This window comes from Anguilla rostrata, chromosome 16 (assembly GCF_018555375.3).
Source record: "Anguilla rostrata isolate EN2019 chromosome 16, ASM1855537v3, whole genome shotgun sequence".
Lineage (NCBI taxonomy): Eukaryota > Metazoa > Chordata > Actinopteri > Anguilliformes > Anguillidae > Anguilla > Anguilla rostrata.
In genome coordinates this window covers 6,992,101-7,016,514 of record NC_057948.1, presented here as the reverse complement: position 1 = coordinate 7,016,514, position 24,414 = coordinate 6,992,101, and the positions used below count along the sequence as shown (strand labels likewise).

Sequence of the window (24,414 nt, the reverse complement as noted above, 5' to 3'; positions counted from 1 at the left end):
AACGCAGCGCCGGGCCGCCGAGACCTGCTCCGTTCCCGCTAACGTCCGTCCTGGCGCCTGCTGCCCGAGGCGTTCCTTCACACGCCCCGCTCCGCCGCGCGCTAACGCGCCGTTTTTTTTGTCCACCGAGCGCGAGCCGCTCGCCTCGTTTGCAAGGAAAGAAAGCCAGATATCGGTCACGTCGGACCTGCGATTATCTCGAGCGGCGGTGTATATTTAACCGTCCCGCAAGTTATTCGGCGAGATCGCCTTCGAGTCAGATGCGGCCTAGCGTTCGGCCGATCCGGCGGCTAACGGGGACGCTAGGTTATTTTCTGCGTAGCGCCGCAACGACGGGACGTTCTCGAAAGGCGGCTTTTTTTCCGACCGACTTAACTGCGCAGAGGCAGTCGGAAACCCTGATGTGTGTAGCTTCGCGTACGTAAAAACATTTTTAAAAAATAGCTTTGAGGAGTAATAGACGAGAAAAGGTTTGGTGGTTGGGTCAGGTGAGGCGACGGGCCTTGCGGTTCGAGAAACTGCGCCGCCCGGCCAGGCCGGGGCCTGAGAGAAACAGGGCGGGATCCGACACCACAGGCATGATGGGAATATCGCATTACATTCATCTGGCAAACATTAAGCTCGCACTCTTATCCTTATTACGCTTATCCAGAGCAACTTACAGAACATTTACGTAGCATTTACATTGCATCCATTTATACAGCTGGCCCCAAACGGAAATTGAACCTGTGACCTTACCCATTATACTAGACTGCCGCCCAGATGCTTTTAACAACTACAAAACACAGGTCCGTTAAAGTAAAATACATATTAAGTAACAGGCTTCCGAGCACTGACACACAGCTTTCCAACGACCACACCTCAGGGAAAATCACTGGGAGGTGCACCCCAAGAAATGCAGTGTCTCTACCACGAATCGACCTGCGACCTTCTGTTACACCCATCTCCCAGTGGCACACTCCGTCACGACACACTCCCTATACGGATCAGCGTCCATCGACGGCCATGAAACCAAGTCCTCACGTCCCCCACCCAAAACGCACTGCCGGGTCCCGCCAGCTCGGCATCGACCCGAGCGTGTCTCCCACCCCGGGGCAGTTCTGGACAGCGGCCGGACCATCCGGAGGAAAAGCCCTCGTCAGCTACGTGCCGCGGGCGGCACGCAACGGATCAGGACTTACACTACCTCCATAGCATCAGCGTGCCGGCGCTGCAATCAACATTAACATAACCATAACATAGCATAGCATAGCATAGCGATACCATAACAATATAACATAACATAACATAGCATAGCATAGCATAGCGTACCATAACAATATAACATACCATAACATAGCATAGCATAGCATAGCGTACCATAACAATATAACATACCATAACATAGCATAGCATAGCATAGCGTACCATAACAATATAACATACCATAACATAGCATAGCATAGCGTACCATAACAATATAACATACCATAACATATAACGGAACAGAACAGAACAGAGCATTTTCCTGACTAAATTGGTGCTCTAACCTTGTAAAGGTTATTGACTCAGCTTGCTCTCAGTTACCCCGCTAATCTTTTTCTTGGGTTATTTTCCAAATTCTTGCCATTTGCCATAAATGCTGTCAGGTTTGCAAGTTCTACTCATTCCAGTAATACATAAGTGATTATATATGTATAGTTAATGTAATTATATGAAGTACAACTTGGTACACTTAAACTTGTACGCTGGAAGAATACTGAACAATAACTGATGTTATTGTTATAGATATAAACCCTATACGCAGTTTAGACGTTTCTCTTACTGTCTTAATCTATGCCTTTTTAAGTGTAGGAACTGGAAATTCAACAGAGATATACACACTTGAAACAGATGCTGGAGGAGGGTTGGCTGCTAATTTAAACTGTGTGAATTTAGTATTTCTGGTAATTACCCCCGTTAGATGGTTTTTAGGGCGTGGACAGACCAAAGTCGAGAAGCCAGCCAATCAGATGTCAGTACTGCTTAAGACTGCAGCAGCGTTCACTGGAGAAATAAAGTTTATTCTCCTGCTCAGACCAAGTCCTAGAGCGCAGTTTTTGTAGTGTGCGTCATGACATGGAAGCAGGGAGCACTTTCCCGCCTTTTAACCAGACGCTCACGCAACACCATATATGGAGTGTATATATAGGCCTTCAGCTAGAACGATAGCATAGACATTTCTAGAGGAGGCATTCCTGGTTATCATTAAGAGAGAGATTTTTTTTTATCGCGAGCCACACCTGGAACTGATGCGTTTTGATGTAAAGCCGCTGCGTGGCTAAACGGGCCCCCCCCCCCCTTCCCCCCCGTGATCCGGCCGTCTGTGGGTTCCCCCCTCCCGCGGGGCGAAGCCTTTGATAGGATGAGTCACGGAGGCCATTTTGCGGTGAATCGAGCAGTGGTGGATCGTACGGTAGTGGAGAACCTCAGTGTTACTGTCAGGAAAACGAAAATTCAGCATCACCCAGAAGGCACCCAGAGGCCCGTTTAAAATATATATGTGCAATGTTAACCTAAAATAATAACTATTTGTACTGCAACAAAATATTTATAAATATATATATATATAACCTATAGGGCCCCTTTAGGGCCTACGAGAACCTATAGGGCAGCCATAAAGGACTGTAACAGCCTCATAGGGCAACCCTTCAGCACTATGGTGTCTCAGGGCACTCAGGCCTGGCCAAGGCCGCGCTTGTTACGCAGGACTGCAGGATGCATGCTCACAGTTGGCTCGGGCAACCACTTCAGAGTTGGCCGTCGGCTCCCTCCGTACCCAATCAGGATCGAGAAAGAAATGCGAACGCATTTTCCGCGTCGTTTTTCTCCCGTTCCGTGAAGGTCCCTCGGACCCTAATTTCCCCCGGTGCCAAAGAGTGACTTAAACGGTAACAAATGAGCATTTACAGCCAAGAATCTCAACAAAGCACCCTTTTTTTTAGCCTGAGTCTGAAACAACGTTGCCTTTTATAGAAGTTCTTTCCTCGCCCACTTTCACACAGGAGATTACAGTTGCGTGTTTAATAGCCGATAACGGTGTTCCGGAAGGTCTTACATTTTTTTGGAGCCAGCATTATTGTTTTAAAAAGTCATTTTTTATGAGCCTGTGAGCAAAACCAGAAGATTGTGTTATGAGAAACACAAGGTTTTAAGACTGATTCAGAGAATCGAGGACACAATGACGGTTTCAGAGGAGAGACTGTCAGACCGAGGCGTTGAATCACCGTGAACATTAAAGACCTTCTGGCACTGTGCAAAGATCATTAAGTTCACAGTCCGGTTTCTGCCGGTCTCGCCCATCCGTTCGCCCCCTGGTTTTGCTGACTAAGTTTAATGTGTCTGGCCAATGCCCCGTCTCAGGAGACCAGACTTCATTATTTATTCATGAGCCCTTTCTGCCCCGCCCTAATTGTCCCTTTATTTCATTTAGGGTCAGTAACTCAGGCTCCTAAAGAATGAATAGCATGTCTGTGGCCGGATTCCTTTTTTATACCGTTTCACACTGTACCCCAGGCTTAGCTTAGTTAGTCTTTACCGGATTTTCAAACGTTTGCGCTCGAATTCAGCCACATACCTCAGACCGAGAAGGAAGAACAAGACTAGGAAATCTAGTATACGGCTGGACCTAACACACGTGATCCGGCCGACCAATGGTGTAACTTCATAACTCACTCAGTCACTCAGTCACTCAGTCACAGACATTCGCGTTTGTAGGGCTGGCCCCACTGTCCAGCCAAAAAAATAAAATAAAAATAAAACATGGGTGCCGGACAGAAGGCTTCATCCACAGTTATTAATGTTTTACCGGAACCCGGAATGTTCCGGTTCCCGTTGTGGGAAAGCCGGCAGGCCGAAGCCGAGGTCGGCGAGGGTTTTGGACGGTGTCCCGGAAACCCGGCCGGCGCTGGACCTTGCCCCGGTGTAGTGCAGAACGGGCGCTCCGTTTGGGGGAAACACAGCCGACAAAACAGGCTGACGGAGGATTTTACCGTTTTTATTCAAACTGCCTCCTCAGTAACCGGGTACCAAGTTCACAAAATATGAGTGTGAGTGCTGACCAAGGCTATTGGGGTTTTGTGTTTTAAACTTTGTTTTTACTTCTATTTTAGTTTAAGTTCCACTTTCCAATGTAGGTTTAGCTAGTTTTCAGAGTGTGCTCGTTGGTTTAGTTTGCGTTCCAGCTTTAGTTTTAGATTTAGCATTTCAGCATGTTTTGTTTGCGTACACTAAACAAAGCAAAATGGCAGTGATTGTAAGCTCTGGTTGAATACTTGGTCGGACACTTCCTTCCAGGTCGTAGATTGCGTTGCAGTAGATTTTCAAATCTCTGCTCAATAGATCTACCTACAAACAGAAGAGTATCCAACACAGAGACGGTCCTAGGCTTGAGCTCCCTGTGGATCCCTATCTCACACTGCTAGATCTGGCTAGCTGGTCCATGCATTGACAACTCTGTCCTTGGCTCTCTCCATTTTCCCCTAGGGTAAATTTTCGGGCCTCGTTCACATTAAATTGCTCTTACTTTTGTTCTTAAAAAGCGTTCCAACGAAAAACAAATACGGGATTCGTGACACGCGCGCAGACCTTTGTTTCTGCGCACAGCTCAGGCACGAGAGATGACGAACGCTGACTGTTTGTAAATTTCATGCAGAATCCGGGTCATGTGATTTGCATAAGGAAACAACCACGAGCAAATACAGATAAGAAAACAAATGATGAATGCCAAAATGTTCTTACACACAGTGTATGCTAAAATGTGATCGCACGCATTATTCATGAGTGAGACCCATTCGCTTCTATGCTATACACTGACAAGTGTCCCCTCATTGACAACACTGTGTCCATTCACTGAAAGATATATATACGGACGGAGTGTAGCACAGTGGGTAAGGAACTGGGCTTGTAACCGAAAGGTCGCAGGTTCGATTCCCGGGTAAGGACACTGCCGTTGTGCCCTTGAGCAAGGTACTTAACCTGCATTGCTTCAGTATATATCCAGCTGTATAAATGGATACAATGTAAAAATGCTATGTAAAAGTTGTGTAAGTCGCTCTGGATAAGAGCGTCTGCTAAATGCCTGTAATGTAATGTAATATGTCTGGATTTATAACTGCCAGCAGTTTTTTCAGGCCTGCCTGTCTGTCTATCTCTCAATGTTCGAGAGCTCCCTGTGACCGAACCTCCTCCGTGCCTGTGTCCCCATCCCCCCCCTCCAGCCCCAGACGGACGCGGAGAAGCACTCGGCGGCGGAGCGCGGCTCGGCCTGGTCGGGCGACGAGGTGAAGCGGTCGGACGGCGGCTCGGACAGCGGCGTCCGGACGGAGCCGGGCTCGCGATGGCGGAGGAACCCGTCGGACGTCTCGGACGAGTCGGACAAGAGCGCCTCGGGCCCCCCCCGCCGCGCCCCCGCCGCCTCCCACACGGGCTCCTGGAGGCGGGGCGCGACGGCCCAGGTGGGCGCCTCCGCGCCCCGCGCCAAGGTGCCCGTCGCCGCGGGAACCGGCGCGCTCAAGACCCACGGGGCAGGTGCGTATCCTAAACGGACCCCCCCCACCACCGCCATCAACCATTTAGGACCTGAAAATCAGCACTTCCTGAATTAATTTGGCAAATATCTAGAAAATTGACACCCCTGTGTTTTGTTGAACATATAGGATTCTTCCGTTACTTCGCAGTTCGTACTGAGGAGCGTGAACAAAGCACTTTTACCTTTAAGTTGAGATATTTAGCAAACACTCTTTGCCAGACGAAGAACTGGGAATAAAAATGTTAATGTTGTATGCTACTGTGCTGTATTATTATTTTTTGCCATTGTTTTAATTGTGACAAAAGCTGGAGACGGTGTAAATCTGTATAACAGGGAGAAGGTGTGTGTGTGTGTGTGTGTGTATGCGCGCACGAGTGTGTGTGTGTGTGTGTGTGTGTGTCAGCCGTACGGTGACGTGTAGAACTGGCTGTGAAAGGTCGGTTCGTTCCCGGTAGGAACGACTCTTGACCGACAAGGTACTGTAGAATGCTTCAGTTATATCCGGGCTGTATAAATGTACAATGTGAAAAGCTATGTAAAGTTGCTGGAAGTCGCTGCTGGTTAGCGCTGTAATGTGTAGTGTAGCTCTGCGGCCCCTGTTTAACGCTGTGCTCGGTCTCCCCGGCAGGGAAAACGGACGACGCCAAGGTGTGTGAGAAGGGCCGTCTCTCGCCCAAGCCCCCCGGCGTCCAGCGCTCCCCCTCGGACGCGGGGCGGAGCAGCGGGGACGAGGCCAAGAAGCCCCCCCCCAGCGCGCCCCGCGCCCCCACCAGCACCTTCGGCTTCAAGAAGCAGCCGGTCGCCACGACGACCTTCAGCGCCGGCGGGACCGCCGTCGTCGCCGGCGGCTCGGCCACCCTGGGCAAGGTGCCCAGGTCGGCCGGCGGGCGGCCCGGCGGCCGCAAGGCCAGCATGGACGCCCAGGACGACGGCTGCCTCCTCCCCGCCATCGCCCGCGGCAACCTGCAGTACCGCAGCCTGCCGCGGCCCAGCCGCTCGGGCGGGGCCCGCTACGGCGGCGGCGGCAACCGCTCGTCCACCAGCAGCATCGAGTCCGGCCTCGGCGGCAAGCCGACCGCCCTCCTCCCCCCGCCGCCCAAGGCCCGCGAGCCGGCCCCCGGCAGGGCCGCCGCCGTCGCCGCGCCCAACCAGACCGACCGCGAGAAGGGCGTGTCCTCGGACGCGGAGGGCGGCGGCCAGGCCAAGGCCGGGGGGGCCGCCGCTGTCGCCGCCCCGCAGGGCGGGAGGCAGCAGGGGGCCAAGTACCCCGACGTGTCGTCCCCCTCTCTACGCAGGTAAGCCCCGCCCCCTCCACCCCTCCACCAATCAGCTCAACCTTCATTAAACCCGAGATACTCGAATCCGGTCGGCAGTATTGCTGGTTTTCTCTCCTGTCTGATGGTCTGCAGTCTGGTCTTGTCTCTGATTGGTCAGAGATTTCACACACCTGGTGTGTCAGGTTTCAGTCAGTCCCTGATTGGAGGGGAGGAACGAGGACCAGCAGCGCTATTGGCCCCGAGGGCCAGATTTGAATATCGCAGCCGCAACCCTTTGAAGAGTAGTTTTTTTTTTTTCAGAATTTCTTTTCGAAATTCTCCTGTCACTCAGTGTTTCTAAAACTCCATAGCTATCGGTTACCGGTAATGATTGTGACATCAGCGCCGGAATGTTCGGTCAAGAACATTCTAACCTCATATTTGTGATGTCACACCCTGAAGCATTACATTACATTACAGGTATTTGGCAGATGCTCTTATCCAGAGCAATGTACAACAAAGTGTAGAGCAGTGAAGGCTCGGCCCACAGGTCCCGCTGGCACATTCTTATTCAGACGAGGGGGGGCTCTTGGCACAGGCTCTCGGACTTGGCCTCAGACTGAGGTCACGGCGTCGCCGTGCCGCGCTTACGCTCGTGACGCAACGCGACAAAAATGTCAGGCACGTCCGGGGAGCAGGGAGAGGGACCCGCTCGGGGTGGTCGGGTGCGTGGGTCTCGTGAAAGGCTTCTCGTGCTGTTTGAACTGCGTTTTGCCTCGTTGGTGCTGTTTGAAACGGCCCAGATTGAGTTCAAACGTTAGTCGGTTGGTTCAAAGACGTGGGAGACCTCGCAGGCGTTTTTTTATTAGCCGCGACCGATTAGCCTGCTCCTGTGTTTGTGTTAGTGCCGACAAGGGCACTCAGACGCGAGTAAATTGGATCGTTAGCTCTTTGCTCGTTTGTCTTTTGGATTTTATTAAGAAGCGGGGCCTTTGTTTAAAAAAAAAAAAAAAAATTCTATTAAAAAAAACATGCTGTTTTTATTTAACTTGAAACTTTTGGGCGCTGATAAAATATGCACGAGAGCATGAGAAACAAATGTCTAATCGTCATCACCATGAAGGATCTGAGAGAGCATGTTCTGCCCTCGTTTCGCAACGTGCCAAGCTTAAATTCCTTTGTGTTGCTTGTCTTCTCTTTGCCCTCTGTTCTGTTTTTTGTCTATTTGCTGTAACAGAGGAATGCTGACTGAACACTGTAAAAAAAAAAATACCAGTGGAAATGAAGACATTCCCTTTTTTATGCTTTCTTTGAACTGGATGGCTGAAAAAATGTTCTCTCCCTCTCACTTCCTGTCCCCTCACTTTCACTTCCTGTCCCCCCACTCTCACTTCCTGTCCCCTCCATCTTACTTCCTGTCCCCTGGCTCCTGCTTCCTGTCCCCTCCCCTCTCACTTCCTGGCCCCCCACTCTCACTTCCTATCCCCTCACTCTCACTTCCTGTCCCCTCCCCTCTCACTTCCTGGCCCCCACACTCACTTCCTGTCCCCTCACTCTCACTTCCTGTCCCCTCCCTCTCACTTCCTGTCCCCCACACTCACTTCCTGTCCCCTCCCCTCTCACTTCCTGTCCTCCCCACTCTCACTTCCTGTCCTCCCACTCTCACTTCCTGTCCCCATTGCAGGCTCTTCGGGGTCAAGCCCGGCAAGCAGGCCCCGGTCACCACCGCGGAGAGCACGAAGAACTCCACGGTCATCTCCAACCCCCACGCCACCATGGGCCAGCAGGGGGCGCCGGACTCGCCCTCGGGCGAGCCCTCCCACTCCCCGCCGGCCTCCAGCCCCGGCTCGGCCTACTCGGCGCCCTCCAACAGCCTGACGTGGGGCACCACCCTCAGCACGTCCTCCGCCCTCAGCAAGGAGGGCGCGGCCTTCCCCTCCGTCAGCAGCCTGCACACCAGCTGCGAGTCCATCGACGTTTCCATGAGCAGCGGCGGGCCCGGTTGCCACGGCGCCAGCAGGGACGACCCCACCCCCCCCGCCTCCGCCTCCGCCTTCGCCAGGACGGGCAGCGTCAGGACGGGCATGTCGGAGAGGTGAGAGAGAGCGAGAGACGGCGACTGCAGGTGGAGGGGGGGGTCTGGTGGACGTTACGGAGCCGGGTGTCTGGAGTTGCTCTAATTAGATTAGACTGCATTACATTCATCTATTAGTTACATCTGGAAAGCAGATACGTGTGTTCTGTTGGTGCCAGAGTCAGTCCTGCTGTAAATAACAGTGAGGAGTAACACTGAGAACAGAGCTCGATAAAACAGCGATAAGATCGACAGCAAAAAGGATAAGCTGAACAATAAACCCGCCGGTCTGACTAATCTATGCATCCAGAACCAGTTCTTTGCTCCAGGAAACGGCTGTAACTCGACATAGTTTCCATACGGCGGTAATGAGTTATCGACGTGTTTAGCGAGACATAATTTTTAGGTATTTTTATAAACACGAGCCAGGAAGGAAACCGCTTCTGATGATGGGAGGGGGCATGCAAAATCTGAACAAATTTTTCAAATGAAATCTTTCTAAATTTCTGCTTCTCTTTTTTTTTTCTTTCTCTCCCCTGTTTCTTATTTTGCATAAAACTGGCTCGGTGTTTTTATACGCAGTGTGAAAGGCTGGTGTTGGTGGGAGCTCTGGCGTCTGTCTTGGGGTTTCTGAAGGTGCTCGGTGGAATGTAGTGGGGGGGTTTCTGTCTTGCTGTCTGACCTCTCCCTTCCTCTCCCCTATCTTGACTAATTCTCTCTGTGTTGTGTCTACCCTTACCCCCCCCTCCCCCCAACCCCTCCCCTCCCCACCCCACCTCTGCAGTCCCCTCTCTTCCCCTTCCGCCAGTCCCAAATTCGCCCGAAACACGTTACCACGGAAACAGGACAGGTAAAACGCGTCTCCGTCTCGCGGGGTTGCTTGCTGCACCTGGCGCCGTAGCGACGGGAAAATTGTTTTAAAAAAAAACGCGGCTTCCTGTGTTGTGTCGTCGTGTGGAGTGGCGTGCCGGGCTGAGCGTTGTCTCCTGCGGTGCCGTGCGTCGCGCTCCCAAACCGCCGCGTCGCCACCTGCTGGCCCAGTCTGATATTGCGGCTGGGAATTGAGTTTGTCTCCTGCAAGGTCCAGTTTGGTTTTAATCGGACTGGACTGGACTGGACTGGACTGGACTGGCTTATGTTTTCCATTGAGGAAGCCATCTTGCCGAGGGATAGGTCAAACGGGGCTGGCGAGGCTCTTTCGGTGCGGCTTGCGTGCACGAAATCTGTGGAAAATAATCAGCGTTATCAACTGATTGGAGTGGTTTGTCACGTGTGGAAAAACCTGTTTGGTCTTCAGAAGACCTTGCAGCGGAGCAGCTGTTACAGCGTGCGTGTGTGTGTGTGTGTGGGGTGTGTTAGTGTCGTGTGTGTGTGTGTACGCACGCGTGTGTGTGTGTGTTGTTTCTGTTCGTTTTTCTGGAGCAGCTGCTGTTGTTTTCCCACAACAGTGAAGTCGATGTGGGTGCATCGCACTCAACGGCAGCCTGTGCAGCCTATTCATGTAGCCTTGCAGCAGGTGGCTGGTGTTCGAGTGTGTGCATGTTTATGTCTGTGTGTGTTTGTGTATGCATGCAAGTGTGTGCGTGCATGTGTGTGTTCGTGTATGCAAGTGTGTGTGTGTATGTGTGTTTGTTATTAGTCTAGTGTGTGTGTGTGTTAGTGTAATATGTGTGCATTAGTGTAGTGTGTGTGTGTTAGTGTAGAGTGTGTGTGTGTGTGTGCGTGTATATGTATATACGTTTGTGTGTGTGTGTGTGTGTGTATTAGTGTAGTGTCCGTGTGTGCGTGCATGTCTGCGCGTGCGTTTGTGTGTGTGTGTGTGTGCGTATATGTATATACGTTTGTGGGTGTGTGTGTGTGTATTAGTGTAGTGTCTGTGTGTGCGTGCATGTCTGCGCGTGCATTTGTGTGTGTGTGTGTGTGTGTGCGTATATGTGCGCGTGCATGTGTGTGCATTTGTGCGTGCGCTTGTGTGTGTGTGTTTGGGACACCTGTCTGTGCACCTGTCTCCGCAGGCAGAGAGCCCTGTGTGTGTGTGTGTGTGTGTGTTTACTCGTGTGCTGGGTTTGCTGGTACAGCGAGGTCACTGCTTGTTATCTGCTCCTGTCGCATGCACAGCTCTGCTTTGGCTGGGTCACCGTTGTCCTGTCATCAGGTTCTCATTTGTGTTCCAAAGCTTCCCGCAACAGGTACCAGCGCCCCCCCCCTTAGGACTGTCCTTGAACCCAGCACCCCCCCCCCCCAAGTACAGGGGCCTTTTAAACATCAATCCACTCCATTTCATCTCTCTGCCATTACCCGCCTGGTTTAACCAGGTGTTAGCCGCTGAGCCGAGATACCTGGCACGTTCGACCTCTCCCTCAGCCAATAAGGGAGTTCCCTGATGACTAACGCTGCGCTTTGCGACAAATTAGTGTGGATGCCCGCCAATCGCAAATCAAATCGTCACATTAGACGCTAATCTCATATTTAGAAACCTGGTTCTGCGTGTGCCTGTCATGCAGTAATTGTGCGGGAAAGCTCGTAAGCTTCATGTAATTGTCTTGCTTTACCGATCGCCGCGGCAACTGTCTGCACAGGAGCACCCAAAAGAATAACGCAGCCCGCCAAGTTCTCTTTAGAGCCTCTCTGGTCATTTAAAAATTTGCTGGGATTCGTGTTTTGCGTTTTTCTCTGTTTCTTAAATCAGTGGGTTTCCAACCTTTTTTTGATCCAGGGACCCCCCTCCCCCCCCCCCCCACCCAAGCTCAAAACATCCATGGGAACCCCCCCCCCACCATAAGTTAAAAAAAGGGCTTGATATTTTAAAGTGTTTTTCCTAATCTATATATAGTCACTGTATATCAAGTCTGGCCAGGGACCCCCTACAGTAGCTTGAAGACCCCCTGTTGAAAATCACTGGGGGTGGAACGGGGGTCGGTGGTTCGGGGGATCTCGTTTCAACTTTTGTGTCACACCCCCCCCCCCCCCCACCTTCCCCTGTCCTCTGAAATGCCTCTTTCTGACCCGCCCACAGCGACCTTCGTCTCGATCGCAACACCCTGCCCAAGAAGGGATTCAGGTACCGGGGCTTCCAGCTTTACCCCTCCCTCCTTGGCTGTGCTCTTCAGGGCTCTCTCTTTCTCTCTCTCTTTCTCTCCACTCGTCTGTGCACGCTCTCTTCGCCGTCCGCACCTTTTCTTGCTTTCTTCGGTTTGTGTCACTTGGCCTGTTCACTAGTTTATGTTCCACGGCCTGTTCGCTGGTTTATGTTCCACGGCCTGTTCGCTGGTTTATGTTCCACGGCCTGTCACTAGTTTACATTCCACGGCCTGTTCGCTGGTTTATGTTCCACAGCCTGTTCGCTGGTTTATGTTCCACGGCCTGTCACTAGTTTATGTTCCACGGCCTGTTCGCTGGTTTATGTTCCACGGCCTGTTCACCGGTTTATGTTCCACGGCCTGTCACTAGTTTATGTTTCACGGCCTGTCACTAGTTTATGTTCCACGGCCTGTTCGCTGGTTTATGTTCCACGGCCTGTCACTGGTTTATGTTCCACGGCCTGTTCGCCGGTTTATGTTCCACGGCCTGTTCGCCGGTTTATGTTCCATGGCCTGTTCACCGGTTTATGTTCCACGGCCTGTTCGCCGGTTTATGTTCCACGGCCTGTTCACTGGTTTATGTTCCACGGCTGTACTAGTTCATGTTCCACGGCCTGCTAGCAGCTTTCCATTTTGCGGCCCTTTCACCGGTTTGTGTCTGGGGACCCCAGGTGCACCGCCACCTGTCACTGTGCGATGTGTGTAGCTCGAGCAGCACGCACACGCTAACATGCACGTTTGTTTTCGGCACCTCGCTTCTGTCCTGTCGCTGTTGCTGTCTGTTACTCTTCTGTTGCTGCTGCCGTCTGGTCTGTGTTGGCTTGTTTGCTCCGTTCGCTCCGCGCTTTGGCTGTGGGAACTTCCGTGCCATTCTAATTTTTAAAGGTAAAGGGGTTCGAGGGGAAAAACTCGTATTTGAATATCGAGGCTGGGAACGGCTTTGGGTTTCTCGCTGGAGAAGGGCGTGTTTGGCTGGGCGGGTAAGGTTCCCAGACCAGCAGACTCCTGTGGGCTCCCGTGGGCCGGGCTTGAGCTGGGACTGTGCCGAGGGGGAGGGGCTTAACGCAAAAGCGCTTCAGGTTGACACAGGGCAAACACCGGGGTCAAGAGGTCAGCGGAGCAGACACCTAGTGTCTTTAAGGTCTGCTGAGCCCATTGTCTCTGCTCTCTGAGCGAACACGCTCCGGACGTGCTCCCAGCGCACTGAGACAAAATCTGTGTCGTCTGCGAATTGGGAGCCTGATATAGCCCCAGTAGATTTAACCTCCCACCCCCCCCCCCTCTCCCGGGCGTTAATGCTGTGGGATTTTGAGACCGGGCACTGCTCCAGCTCATTTTAAGAGTATTAATGTCTCAGCCATGAGTATGACGTAATCGCACGCACATGGGGGGGGCTTACGCGCGATTGGATGAGGGTAGCAAAAGACGAAGAACCGAAATTAAGCTACTGGCCCCCAGAGACATATAACCATTTGAAGAGCAGGTTTTTTGGACCCCCCTCCCCCCCAAAAAAAACAAAAAAACATTCTAAGTGAGTGTTCTAGAACTCCACTGCTTTCAATTACCAGTAGTGATTGTGACATCAGCATTGGAATGTTCAGTTAAGAACATTCTAATCACGCATTTGTGATGTCACACCTTAAAGGGATAAAGAGCCGGAAATCAGTGGTTCCTGGAAAGATTATTTGGGAAAAGACGTCTTGAGCGTTCTGGAGTTCCTGTTGCGTGTGCACGGGTGAATAGGCTGGCGCTTACCTGATCCAATCACCGCATGAGCTGAGCACTGGACCGGCTGTTCTTACATTGCAACCGCCTCAAGATGCATTGCATACTGTGAAAGCCTTCGAAACGGAGGCCTGCTACATCATGCGTAGATTGTGCTTCTGTCGCTTCACGTGTAACTGCATAGTTCCTTTGACCTTTGACCCTGTTGGCTCTGTGTCTGTGTGTCTCTGCAAAGTGAAAAATATACCCTGCCTCCCCCCCGCACCCCCCGCACCCTCCCCAAAGGTGCCTCTCGGGTGTCATGCGCCCGTGGTCTGTTGGTAAGCTGCCCCGTTTGCCCCCCCCCCCCTGCAGGTACGCCCCCCTGCCCCACCTGCGCAGCCACGAGGAGGCCAAGGAGTGGCTCCGCTCCCACTCGGCGGGGGGCCTGCAGGATTCGGCCAGCAACTCGCCCTTCTCCCCCGGGTCCAGCCTCACCTCTCCCTCCTCCGGGACGCGCTTCAACTTCGGCCAGCTCGGTAAACCCGCCCCTCCGCCCACAACCCCCCCCCACCCCACCCCTCCGCCTCACGCATGTCTACAGAACCTCAAATACCTTCCCTTCTCTAGTTACATGCCCTCTGAAAGTCCCCGTCCAGTCAAAACGTTCATTTCCAATCAGTTCTGTCATGTCTTTTGGAGGAAATGAGTATCTCCAAGTCAAAAACTTGTGAGCTTGCTGTTTCAAATGTAAATCTTTCATCTTGAAATGTCTGCTTCCTCCTTGGTCTCTTATCTCAGGATGAGGGCCTGCTTATTTTAATACGCCGATGATGTCATTTGTAGCCACTTGCATTCTCCCTGCTGTAATTCAGTACGTGATTAATGTTGCCACCTGGTGTGTTTTTCGTAACATTTCAAGCATTTGAGACGTCAGCTTCCCTCTCTGCGAAGTGGCCTCCCAGTTGATGTATGTTGTTGAAACTTTTAAAGCAAGTTTATAAGTTTTTGCTTTACTGTTCATGTGTTTATTATTTTGTGATTCATAAGTTGTGTAATTTGTCGTCTTGTGCATCTGTACTTACCCCGATAAGTACTCCTTTCCTGCTACGTGCTTTTCGTACGGAGTCTTCACCCGTCAGCTGATCATGTGACTGGTCCTGTGTGACCTCGCCCCCCCCTCACAGGCAGCCCCACCACGGCCGCTCAGATCAACCTGGCCAGCCTGCGCTCCAACAGCCTGTCCAATCAGGACGGCCCGTACGACGCCTACGGCGAGCCCCGCCTCCGCAACTCCTCCATGTCGCTGGACGACAAGGGCCGCGCCATGAGCCGCTCCGGCTCCTTCCGGGACGGGTTCGAGGAGGGTGAGCCCCGAAAACCCGTTACACACACACACAGTGCAGGGGAGAACACATAACGGTCCTGAGTTAGCCTGTCAGTTAACTGTGTCACAAGTCAACAGTGAAAATCAACAGGGTCTCTGTCAAGCTTACAAAATTGTGCACTGTAGAATATAATATAATGTGAGTCTTTCATTTGCGCTTATGCCATATCATATTCAATAAGAAGCTCTATTGTTTAGAAAAATAAGTGTATTTCCTTCAGCTACACGTATCCTTCTACTGACTTTTACCACAATAAGGTACCTGAAGTTAAAGCTCCGATTAATACTTGGTTGAATCTACAGGTGATTTTTCATAGGAATGTGGTTTAGCCGCTAGCTCTTCGACGCTGTGCTGAATTCTGTGTGTCTGGGCGCGAGCCAGGCGGCTCTTCGGGCTGTGGGGTTAGCTCTTCGGGCTGTGGGGTTAGCTCTTCAGGCTGTGGGGTTAGCTCTTCAGGCTGGGGGTTAGCTCTTCAGGCTGTGCGGTTAGCTCTTCGGGCTGTGGTGTTAGCTCTTCAGGCTGTGGGGTTAGCTCTTCAGGCTGTGCGGTTAGCTCTTCGGGCTGTGATGTTAGCTCTTCAGGCTGTGGGGTTAGCTCTTCGGGCTGTGGTGTTAGCTCTTCAGGCTGTGGGGTTAGCTCTTCAGGCTGGGGGTTAGCTCTTCGATGCTGTGGGGTTAGCTCTTCAGGCTGTGGGGTTAGCTCTTCAGGCTGTGGGGTTAGCTCTTCAGGCTGGGGGTTAGCTCTTGGCTGTGCTGATTCTGGTGTCTGGAGGCGCTCTTCAGGTGTGGGGTTAGCTCTTCAGGCTGTGGGGTTAGCTCTTTGACGCTGTGCTGATCTCAGGCTGTGGGGCTAGCTCTTCGGCTGTGGGGTTAGCTCTTCGGCTGTGGGGTTAGCTCTTCGACGCTGTGGGGTTAGCTCTTCAGGCTGTGGGGTTAGCTCTTCAGGCTGTGGGGTTAGCTCTTCAGGCTGTGGGGTTAGCTCTTCGGGCTGTGGGGTTAGCTCTTCAGGCTGTGGGGTTAGCTCTTCAAGCTGTGGGGCTAGCTCTTCGATGCTGTGGGGTTAGCTCTTCAGGCTGTGGGGTTAGCTCTTCAGGCTGTGGGGCTAGCTCTTCAGGCTGTGGGGTTAGCTCTTCAGGCTGTGGGGCTAGCTCTTCGATGCTGTGGGGTTAGCTCTTCAGGCTGTGGGGTTAGCTCTTCAGGCTGTGGGGTTAGCTCTTCAGGCTGTGGGGCTAGCTCTTCAGGCTGTGGGGTTAGCTCTTCAGGCTGTGGGGCTAGCTCTTCGATGCTGTGGGGTTAGCTCTTCAGGCTGTGGGGTTAGCTCTTCAGGCTGTGGGGTTAGCTCTTCAGGCTGTGGGGTTAGCTCTTCAGGCTGTGCTGATTTCTGTGTGTCTGGGCTAGGCGGCTCTTCAGGCTGTGGGGTTTCGGTCGCGGCTGCGGCTCGGACAGCATTGAGATTCAAATACGGTTCCCTGGGAAACCTAAACCCTGCCGCGGGGTGTTTATTTAGGGCGACGCGGGCGGGTTGCCGTGTAAATGCCGGGAACATCCCCCGTTTTTGCCGTTCTTTGTTTTCCGACGATGCTGCGCGGTCAGGGTCTGACCTCATGAAGCAGTGCCCCATCAGTTTAGGCTCAAAGCTAAATACACACACAGTCCTCCATTCAAGAAAAAAGACAAAGTCCCTATAGGACACAGTGTGGATGTTTGGCTGGTTTGTAGGATCCGGGCTAGGCATCTGGATAGCGTCAAAATTTTTGGTTCAGACTATCTTGTTTCTCCTTAATGTATGCTATCATAGTAAAGGCTTTTTATCTGCATTTTGTTCAATGGACTTAAGTGGACTTGATCCTGAGTTTGGTTACACTGTTGTAAGTCGCTCTGGATAAGAGCGTCAGCTAAATGCCTATAATGTAATGTTATGTAATGTAATGTAAAAAATGTTTAGCCCTTTAGTTTTCGGTTGGTGTTTTGGTGCACCCTTTAGCATTCAATCAGTGTTTTTGTGCGACCATTAGCTTTTGATCGGTGTTTTGGTGCGCCCCTTAGTGTTCAATCAGCGTTTTTGTGTTCCCATTGGCTTTCGATAAGTGTGTTGGCGTGCCCTTCAGCGTTTGATTGGCGTTTTGGCACGCCCGTTGGCTTCTCATCAGTGTGTCAGTAGGTCCTTCGTCTCTCTCCTCCGGGACTTGGCGTTTGGCCGTTTGACCGCACGCTGCAGCCGCGATGAACGCCAGCCCCTGTGCTCTGAATCACCAGACGAGGAAGCAGCTCACGAACCCCGCGAACCCACCAAAACAATCAGTTCCTAACGCCCCCCCCCCCCCCCCCCCCCCCCCAGGGGCGAACGGGACTCATTCAGCCGAGAGTACAGAAGATTCAGCCGCGCACCTAAACCCCCCCCTTATTAGAGGGGGAAGGTATTCAGGCTCAAATCCTCGTCCTGCCCTCTCTCTCCTCAGCCCTGTCCCCGGGCACCTTGGGGGAATATAATTACAGGGCCAGTTACAGAGAGCTGGCTTTCCGCTCCTGAAACGTGATGACACTCAGCGCAGCACAATGCCGGAGTCCTCTCAAGCAAAAGACCAACAAGCGTTATCCAATATGACAAGAGTACCAGTAGTAGCATCCACTCTGTGTTTTGTTAGGTTTCCATGGTCCGGTTACCACCGTTACTGATATATCTTCACTTTGTCTCTTGACCCAGAAACGTTCTCGCAATGCATTGCTTTCCCGTGGAACTTCCGAAGCAATCTGCCACTTTGGTTTTCATTGACAGAATTGTTTTGCAGCGATATGCTTTATATATCGCAAGCTTTTTTGATTCGTACGCTTTGTTAAAGTGTAATTAGCACAGTGTATTTTAAAACATTTTGAAACTGGGCTAACGCGAAAGATAGAAAGAAAACAATAAAAAGTCCAATGATATTTCGCCCGTCTTAACGAGTATCTGCCTATGGCCTAGAGTGAATCTATTATCGCTCTTGAGTTTGTGAGATTTCCTCAACGTGGAAGTGTTCTATGCATTTACGACCGTGAGGACATGATTTATGCGACTGGCGGAGCGGGTTAGCATGAGAAACTCTTCATTAAAATAACGCAGGTCCCCGGGGCTCTTGGGGGGGGGGAGGGCGGGGGGGAATGTCGTTTGCCTCTCCCACGTTCTCTAGTTCTGGCAGAGCTGCCAGTGCTGTTCCTTCTGTGATGTCACAAGTTGTAGTAAAAACATTTTCTGGCAGCCATATTGACCGCAGCGTTCCAGCTGAGGCGTGTAGGTAATTGGTTTTTTATTTTTTATAATGCATTATTTTGTGATTAGTTTCCCGTTTTAAAATGTCAAGTGTTGACATTTTAAACACTTGACAATTTAAAACCGCAGTTGGGGGTTTGTTCCTGTCATGCCGCTGGGTTTTGGATTGAAGAAGTTTCTGGAAACACTAAACTGAATGACATGTTATTTCCTTATTTGGCTTGACCAGCCTCGACAGAATCATAAGTTCAGTTTGAATCGACTTGTAACCTTATTTCAGATGAGAGAAATATATTTAAAAAATATAATTCCCATCAAACTTGGCTTTTCAAACAATTTTGATGCGCTTGTGTCATCTGGTGTACTAATTCTGCTTAGGCGACGCCATGCAGTGCATTGTGGGATGGCACACGTAGAGCCAGCGCGTTGTATTCAGAGAATCCTGTTGTACCTTTGGAAAGAAATGCTACGTTATCTCGCGTTTGCGCTTTATAATTTGTCATTCGTTTAGTATTCAGTTTACAGCCTCATCTTCCGGACTTGAGCCGTACAGTTATCGCCCTAATTGCCATGACGACAGCTACATGTCGCGTTTTACGCGTTGGAGGGAGGTGAGGGAGAGAAAGCGACTCCACGCGGTCGGGTTTGCCGCCAGCGCTGTGGTGGAAGGCCTGTGTGTTCGTCGGCACGCTCCAAGGCCGCGATGAAGGAGCGGGGCGTCAGATAGAACCGCACACAGCGCAGCTCCGAGCACCCGCCTCACAGACTGTTATTGACTGAATAAGGCACGCATCGCACCGCTCTGGGGGTTTCCCCCTCTTCTTTCACAGTTCCCAGTCTGTTTTCTGAATCTCACCTCTCTCTCTCTCTCTCTCTCTCCCTCTTTTCTCTAGCTATTTCTCTCTTTTCTGCCTGTGGTTAGTTTGTTAATTGGTTTTTCTCTTTATGTTGCTTGTATATTATTTTTGTTTTGAAGTACAGTAATTTCTGTGGTTAAACAATGTCCCAATAAAAGGGTTTTTTTAATCTCTCTCTCTCTCTCTCTCTCTCTCTCTCTCTTTTTTTTCAGTTCACGGGTCATCGCTCTCCCTCGTGTCCAGCACCTCCTCCGTCTACTCAACGGTGAGTTTTAAGCAAAGTAAAATTTGTTTGCAGTGATTTGTTCGAACGTGACACGCGGCGCTTCATGCATGCATTGTCCTTGGTGTTAGAAGATTATCTAGAATGTTCCGGGAAGAACTCCGAACAGACAGTCTGATTGTGGTCACTGGCAGCCCGTAAACCTTTGGAATGTTGCTGAGAGAATCGCTTGATACTCCAGCTGTTGTTTTTTTTATTTTTAATTTTTTAATTTTTTTACTTGAGGGTGCAATTATAAGGAAGTAAGTCAGCATTATCCTTGTTTGGCTTTTTTTCCTTGGAAAATTTCACCCAGCTTGTAGCAGCTTGAGCTGAAGTGAACAAAGGTATCGAAATCCAATAAGTACACGCTCTTTTGTTTTCAGATCTCAGATATCCCGCGGCGGCGCTTCTGTTAGCATTCATTTGGCACTGTGTGGTTTTTACCGTGCAGTGTACCGAGCAGACGTGAAATTGAAACTTGAATGTAGCTAGCCGGCCGGCTGTCTGTCAGGACTTGCTAATTGTCCGTTATTCCGTCACGTGGCAGAGACTCACTGTGCTGTTTAAGTGCTTTTAAATGATATCAGTCCTGTACTGTACTATTTCAGCACTTGTGTGAAAATGTGAGCACTGTATTAGTAAAGTGCTTTTGAATGTATGTGGGTGCAGTAGGGTACTAGTAAAGTGCTTTTGAAAGTATGTGGTTGCAGTAGTGTACTAGTAAAGTGCTTTTAAAAATATGTGGGTGCAGTAGTGTACTAGTAAAGTGCTTTTGAAAGTATGTGGGTGCAGTAGTGTACTAGTAAAGTGCTTTTGAAAGTCTTGCGAGCGCTGTGCTGTACAAAGTCATCTTAAAGTATTTGAGTACCGTACTAGTTGAGCTCTTTAAATGTACACAGCTGTTGTACTGTACTAATTGAGCTCTTTAAATGTACACAGCTGTTGTACTGTACTAGTTGAGCTCTTTAAACACACAGCTGTTGTACTGTACTAGCTGAGCTCTTTAAACACACAGCTGTTGTACTGTACTAGCTGAGCTCTTTAAACACACAGCTGTTGTACTGTACTAGTTGAGCTCTTTAAATGTACACAGCTGTTGTACTGTACTAGCTGAGCTCTTTAAACATACACAGCTGTTGTACTGTACTAGTTGGGCTGTTTAAATGTACACAGCTGTTGTACTGTACTAGTTGAGCTCTTTAAATGTACACAGCTGTTGTACTGTACTAGTTGAGCTCTTTAAACACACAGCTGTTGTACTGTACTAGTTGAGCTCTTTAAACACACAGCTGTTGTACTGTACTAGCTGAGCTCTTTAAATGTACACAGCTGTTGTACTGTACTAGTTGAGCTCTTTAAATGTACACAGCTGTTGTACTGTACTAGTTGAGCTCTTTAAACATACACAGCTGTTGTACTGTACTAGTTGAGCTCTTTAAACACACAGCTGTTGTACTGTACTAGTTGAGCTCTTTAAACATACACAGCTGTTGTACTGTACTAGTTGAGCTCTTTAAATGTACACAGCTGTTGTACTGTACTAGTTGAGCTCTTTAATTGTACACAGCTGTTGTACTGTACTAGCTGAGCTCTTTAAACGTACACAGCTGTTGTACTGTACTAGCTGAGCTCTTTAAACACACACAGCTGTTGTACTGTACTAGCTGAGCTCTTTAAACACACAGCTGTTGTACTGTACTAGCTGAGCTCTTTAAACATACACAGCTGTTGTACTGTACTAGTTGGGCTCTTTAAACATACACAGCTGTTGTACTGTACTAGCTGAGCTCTTTAAACACACAGCTGTTGTACTGTACTAGCTGAGCTCTTTAAACACACAGCTGTTGTAACGCGCTAATGGAGCGCTTTTAAAGTTGGCGAGGCGTGTGGGCCCCTCCCACAGCCGCGCGCAGGGGCTCGGCCTCAGGCAGGTAGTAAGCTGCAGTGACAGCTCCTCTGAGGAAACGCGACGCGCCGCGCACACGGGCTCAGACGAGACTCCGACCGGGGCGAGAGAGAGAGGGAGAGAGGGAGATAGAGAGAGAGAGAGAGGGAGAGAGAGAGAGAGCGCCCGGACCGCGAGTCCAGGATGATGGCCACCGTCACCTTCGCAGGCACGCTCCGGCCGTGGGACCTTACGGTAGGACCCCCCCCCCCCACCCAGTGCTGAGAAGGGGAGCGAGGTTCTCCTGTGGGTGAAGGGAGACAGGCTTCCTCGTGTTTTGTGTCTCTGTTCAACTTCTGCGTACATTCTGTGGTTTCTGATTTTCCGCCGGTGTAATGTTCTGTTTTGATGCCTATGGCTGTTATCTCACGGTTGACAGTTTGAAAGAGAATGTCTACCAGCGGGAGGTGCGCGCTGGCTGGGGATGCTAGTGGGGCATCGTGTCCTGTTTGAGTCTGACGAAGACGATGCGTTGTGTCAAGATATTAGTCTGCGCTCTGGACCGATTCCTTCGTCTGCAGGAGAAAAAGCTTCCCTTTTGCGTTTCTCCTTCAGGAATGCGATGATTGTTTAAGGTTTTTGGCTATGTCCTCTTCTGTTTTTCTAAAAAGCGTTGCTTATTCTTTTAATCCTCTGAAGAAAAAAAAGTGTTAAAAATGATTAAGGTGGTTGTACAGTTTTGGAAGCATAAAGGTCACAGAAGAATGACATTTCCTAATCTGGGCCGGTGTTCGACGGGCGGAAGCTGCTAGAAGCGGGCGCCGCTCGCCGATGTTTGCGGTGCTGTCGAAGGAGGCGTGCAGACGGGACCGTCGGAGCGGGGCTCTTTGGAGTAGGCGCTCGCTTTGGGAAAAGCGGCGTCTTGCTGCCTTTTGACGTGAGTCAGCGTTCCGCTCCAGCCGGGACAAGCCCCTGCGCTCGCGCGAACCGCGGGCCCGTCCTCGCCCCGTCGCGGGGGCGTCCGCGTCCTTTTTTGGCAGCTCCGCGCCTGGCGGACGTTTTAGTCATCGCCCCGTCGAAACCCCGGCGGCGGCGCGGCCCCGGAGCTTCCGATTCCCCCGGCGACCCGTCGGAACAGCTCCGCCCCCTCCGGCCCGGCCCCGCCCCTCGGACCGAAATGATTTTTCGGTTGCGAAACAGCAGCGCGTCTGTTCGGGCCGTTTCCCCTCCCTCGCCCCTGGCGACCGTCCACGAAACGACGGGCGACGCGTAATATCCGAAACGCGGGCTGTCGAGTTCACGCGGAACCTCAACCCCTGAGCGGGTCACATGCGCCGTGCCAGGATGAGTGCGTTTGAGCATACGTGTTCCTGTTTAGAGAACTAATGTTTTTGTTCTGGAAGTACACTGAGTCTTGAGGTGGCATGTTTTATCTTAACATCACCTTTATGGCTAGTGATTACAATGAATACACTTTGCTAAAACCATTTAGCAAATATAAACTATTGCTGCTGCTAATGCTAATAATAAAGATTGTTGTCAATAATAATAATGCAGTCCACCTGTGTTGTAGTAGTTGAAGATGATTTGTCCAGATTAAAGCTGGTTTCCATGGTTTTGTTATACATCCCCCAATTATATCCTCCATGACCTGGCAGAATGTCTTTTTTGACATAGTTTTGGGTGATGAAAACTTGTTGCAGTGAAAATATTTTCAACAATGTTATTTACTTTATTCTTATTGAATGACTGTGGGGTGTAGGTTTCAGCATAGTAGTAAATGTGGTTCTTCAGATAAGAGACTCATGTCCCCTACAGGGGACAAAAATGAATTGCTGGGTAGGATGATATTGACCTCTGAGGAGCCCCCCCACTCCACCCCCCACCCCCCCAGCCCTAATGTGTGGTTCTCAGATTCTGTCATGGGCCTGTACTTCAGGTGATGGCCTGTAATCTCTCTGGCCATTTCTCCTTAATCTGTAAATTACCCCTTGAGTTTAACAGGCGAGTGGCAAGCACCGGGGGTGGGGGCAGGGGCAGGGGCAGGGGCAGGGGCAGGTCAGGTCCAGTACAGAGTTACAGTCTGCCAGAAATGGTGGACACAGCGCCATCCTGTGGCTGGAGGAAGAAACTCAGTCCATACATCCTTATCGTCCCGCTTCAGATAACACCCCTGTTATCTATTTCAGAGCAATGTTTCTCCCAAATTCACTCACCTCTGGTTTTTGTTTTGTTTTTGTTTTTCAGCCTGAAGAGAAGTCCCAGTCAGAGGTAAGGAGGTCTTCGCCTGTATGAGAGAACCCCTACGGTCTGTGTCTGTACAGGGAAGATAACACAAAGCCTGAGAGGATGTGGTGTTTTATGCTGGGTTCTGTTAAACTGGTGTGGCAGGGCCACTTCCCGCTCGCTATTTAAATGCATGTCTGTTTATCTCAGTGGTTCCCAACCCTGTTCCTGGAGATCTACCATCCTGTAGGTTTTCAGTTCCACCCTAATTTGGCACACCTGACTCTACAAATTTGCAGCTTAAGCTGCTAATTAGTATCTGTAGCTGTTGAATGAATTGTGCTTTGTTAAGGTTTGGAATGACAACATACAGGACCGTAAATCTCCAGGAACAGGGTTGGGGACCGCCGGTTTATCGCGTTCTACGAGCTGCCGTGCTTTCCCTGACGGGGACCTGCGATTGGTCCTTTCCCCCTGTCTGTCTGGTTTTTAGATCCGGAAGCTCAGGAGGGAGTTGGACTCCTCCCAGGAGAAGGTGTCGGCGCTGACCACTCAGCTCAGCTCTAACGTAAGCACCGGCAAGAGGACCCGCACCATTTCACAGTCAATCTACTGTCGCAGTGTGCTAGGTTGTGAGATGCTATGCTTTCTCTGGCTAGCGTGCCTTTGAATTATCTGAGAGCCACTTGCTTCTGTTTGCATCACAGCAGCATGGTAGTAGTGGAAGTTTCAGCAACCGGGGGAGGTGGGGGGGTTGCCCGGGGAACAGCCATGGTGCATTTATCCGACTATAAATTTGTGTGGCTTTGCGGTTGTCACAGCAACCAAGTGTCTGCAATCCCGGAGATCAGGCAAAGTGGGGGGGGGGGGTGTAAGGGATCCCCT

The 24,414-nt window shown here is 50.8% G+C and overlaps 1 protein-coding gene across 1 annotated transcript in view; it reads left to right on the top strand.

The window, feature by feature from the left end:
* Positions 1–24,414, top strand: part of LOC135242613 (neuron navigator 2-like) — a 139,392-nt gene that overhangs the window by 89,390 nt on the left and 25,588 nt on the right. The window contains exons 13-22 of the mRNA XM_064313763.1: positions 5,238–5,547; positions 6,177–6,843; positions 8,489–8,899; positions 9,663–9,728; positions 11,895–11,939; positions 14,038–14,201; positions 14,850–15,029; positions 19,366–19,418; positions 23,551–23,574; positions 24,023–24,097. Coding sequence (XP_064169833.1) covers positions 5,238–5,547; positions 6,177–6,843; positions 8,489–8,899; positions 9,663–9,728; positions 11,895–11,939; positions 14,038–14,201; positions 14,850–15,029; positions 19,366–19,418; positions 23,551–23,574; positions 24,023–24,097 — 1,995 coding nt within the window. The remainder of the gene's footprint in view (positions 1–5,237; positions 5,548–6,176; positions 6,844–8,488; positions 8,900–9,662; positions 9,729–11,894; positions 11,940–14,037; positions 14,202–14,849; positions 15,030–19,365; positions 19,419–23,550; positions 23,575–24,022; positions 24,098–24,414) is intronic.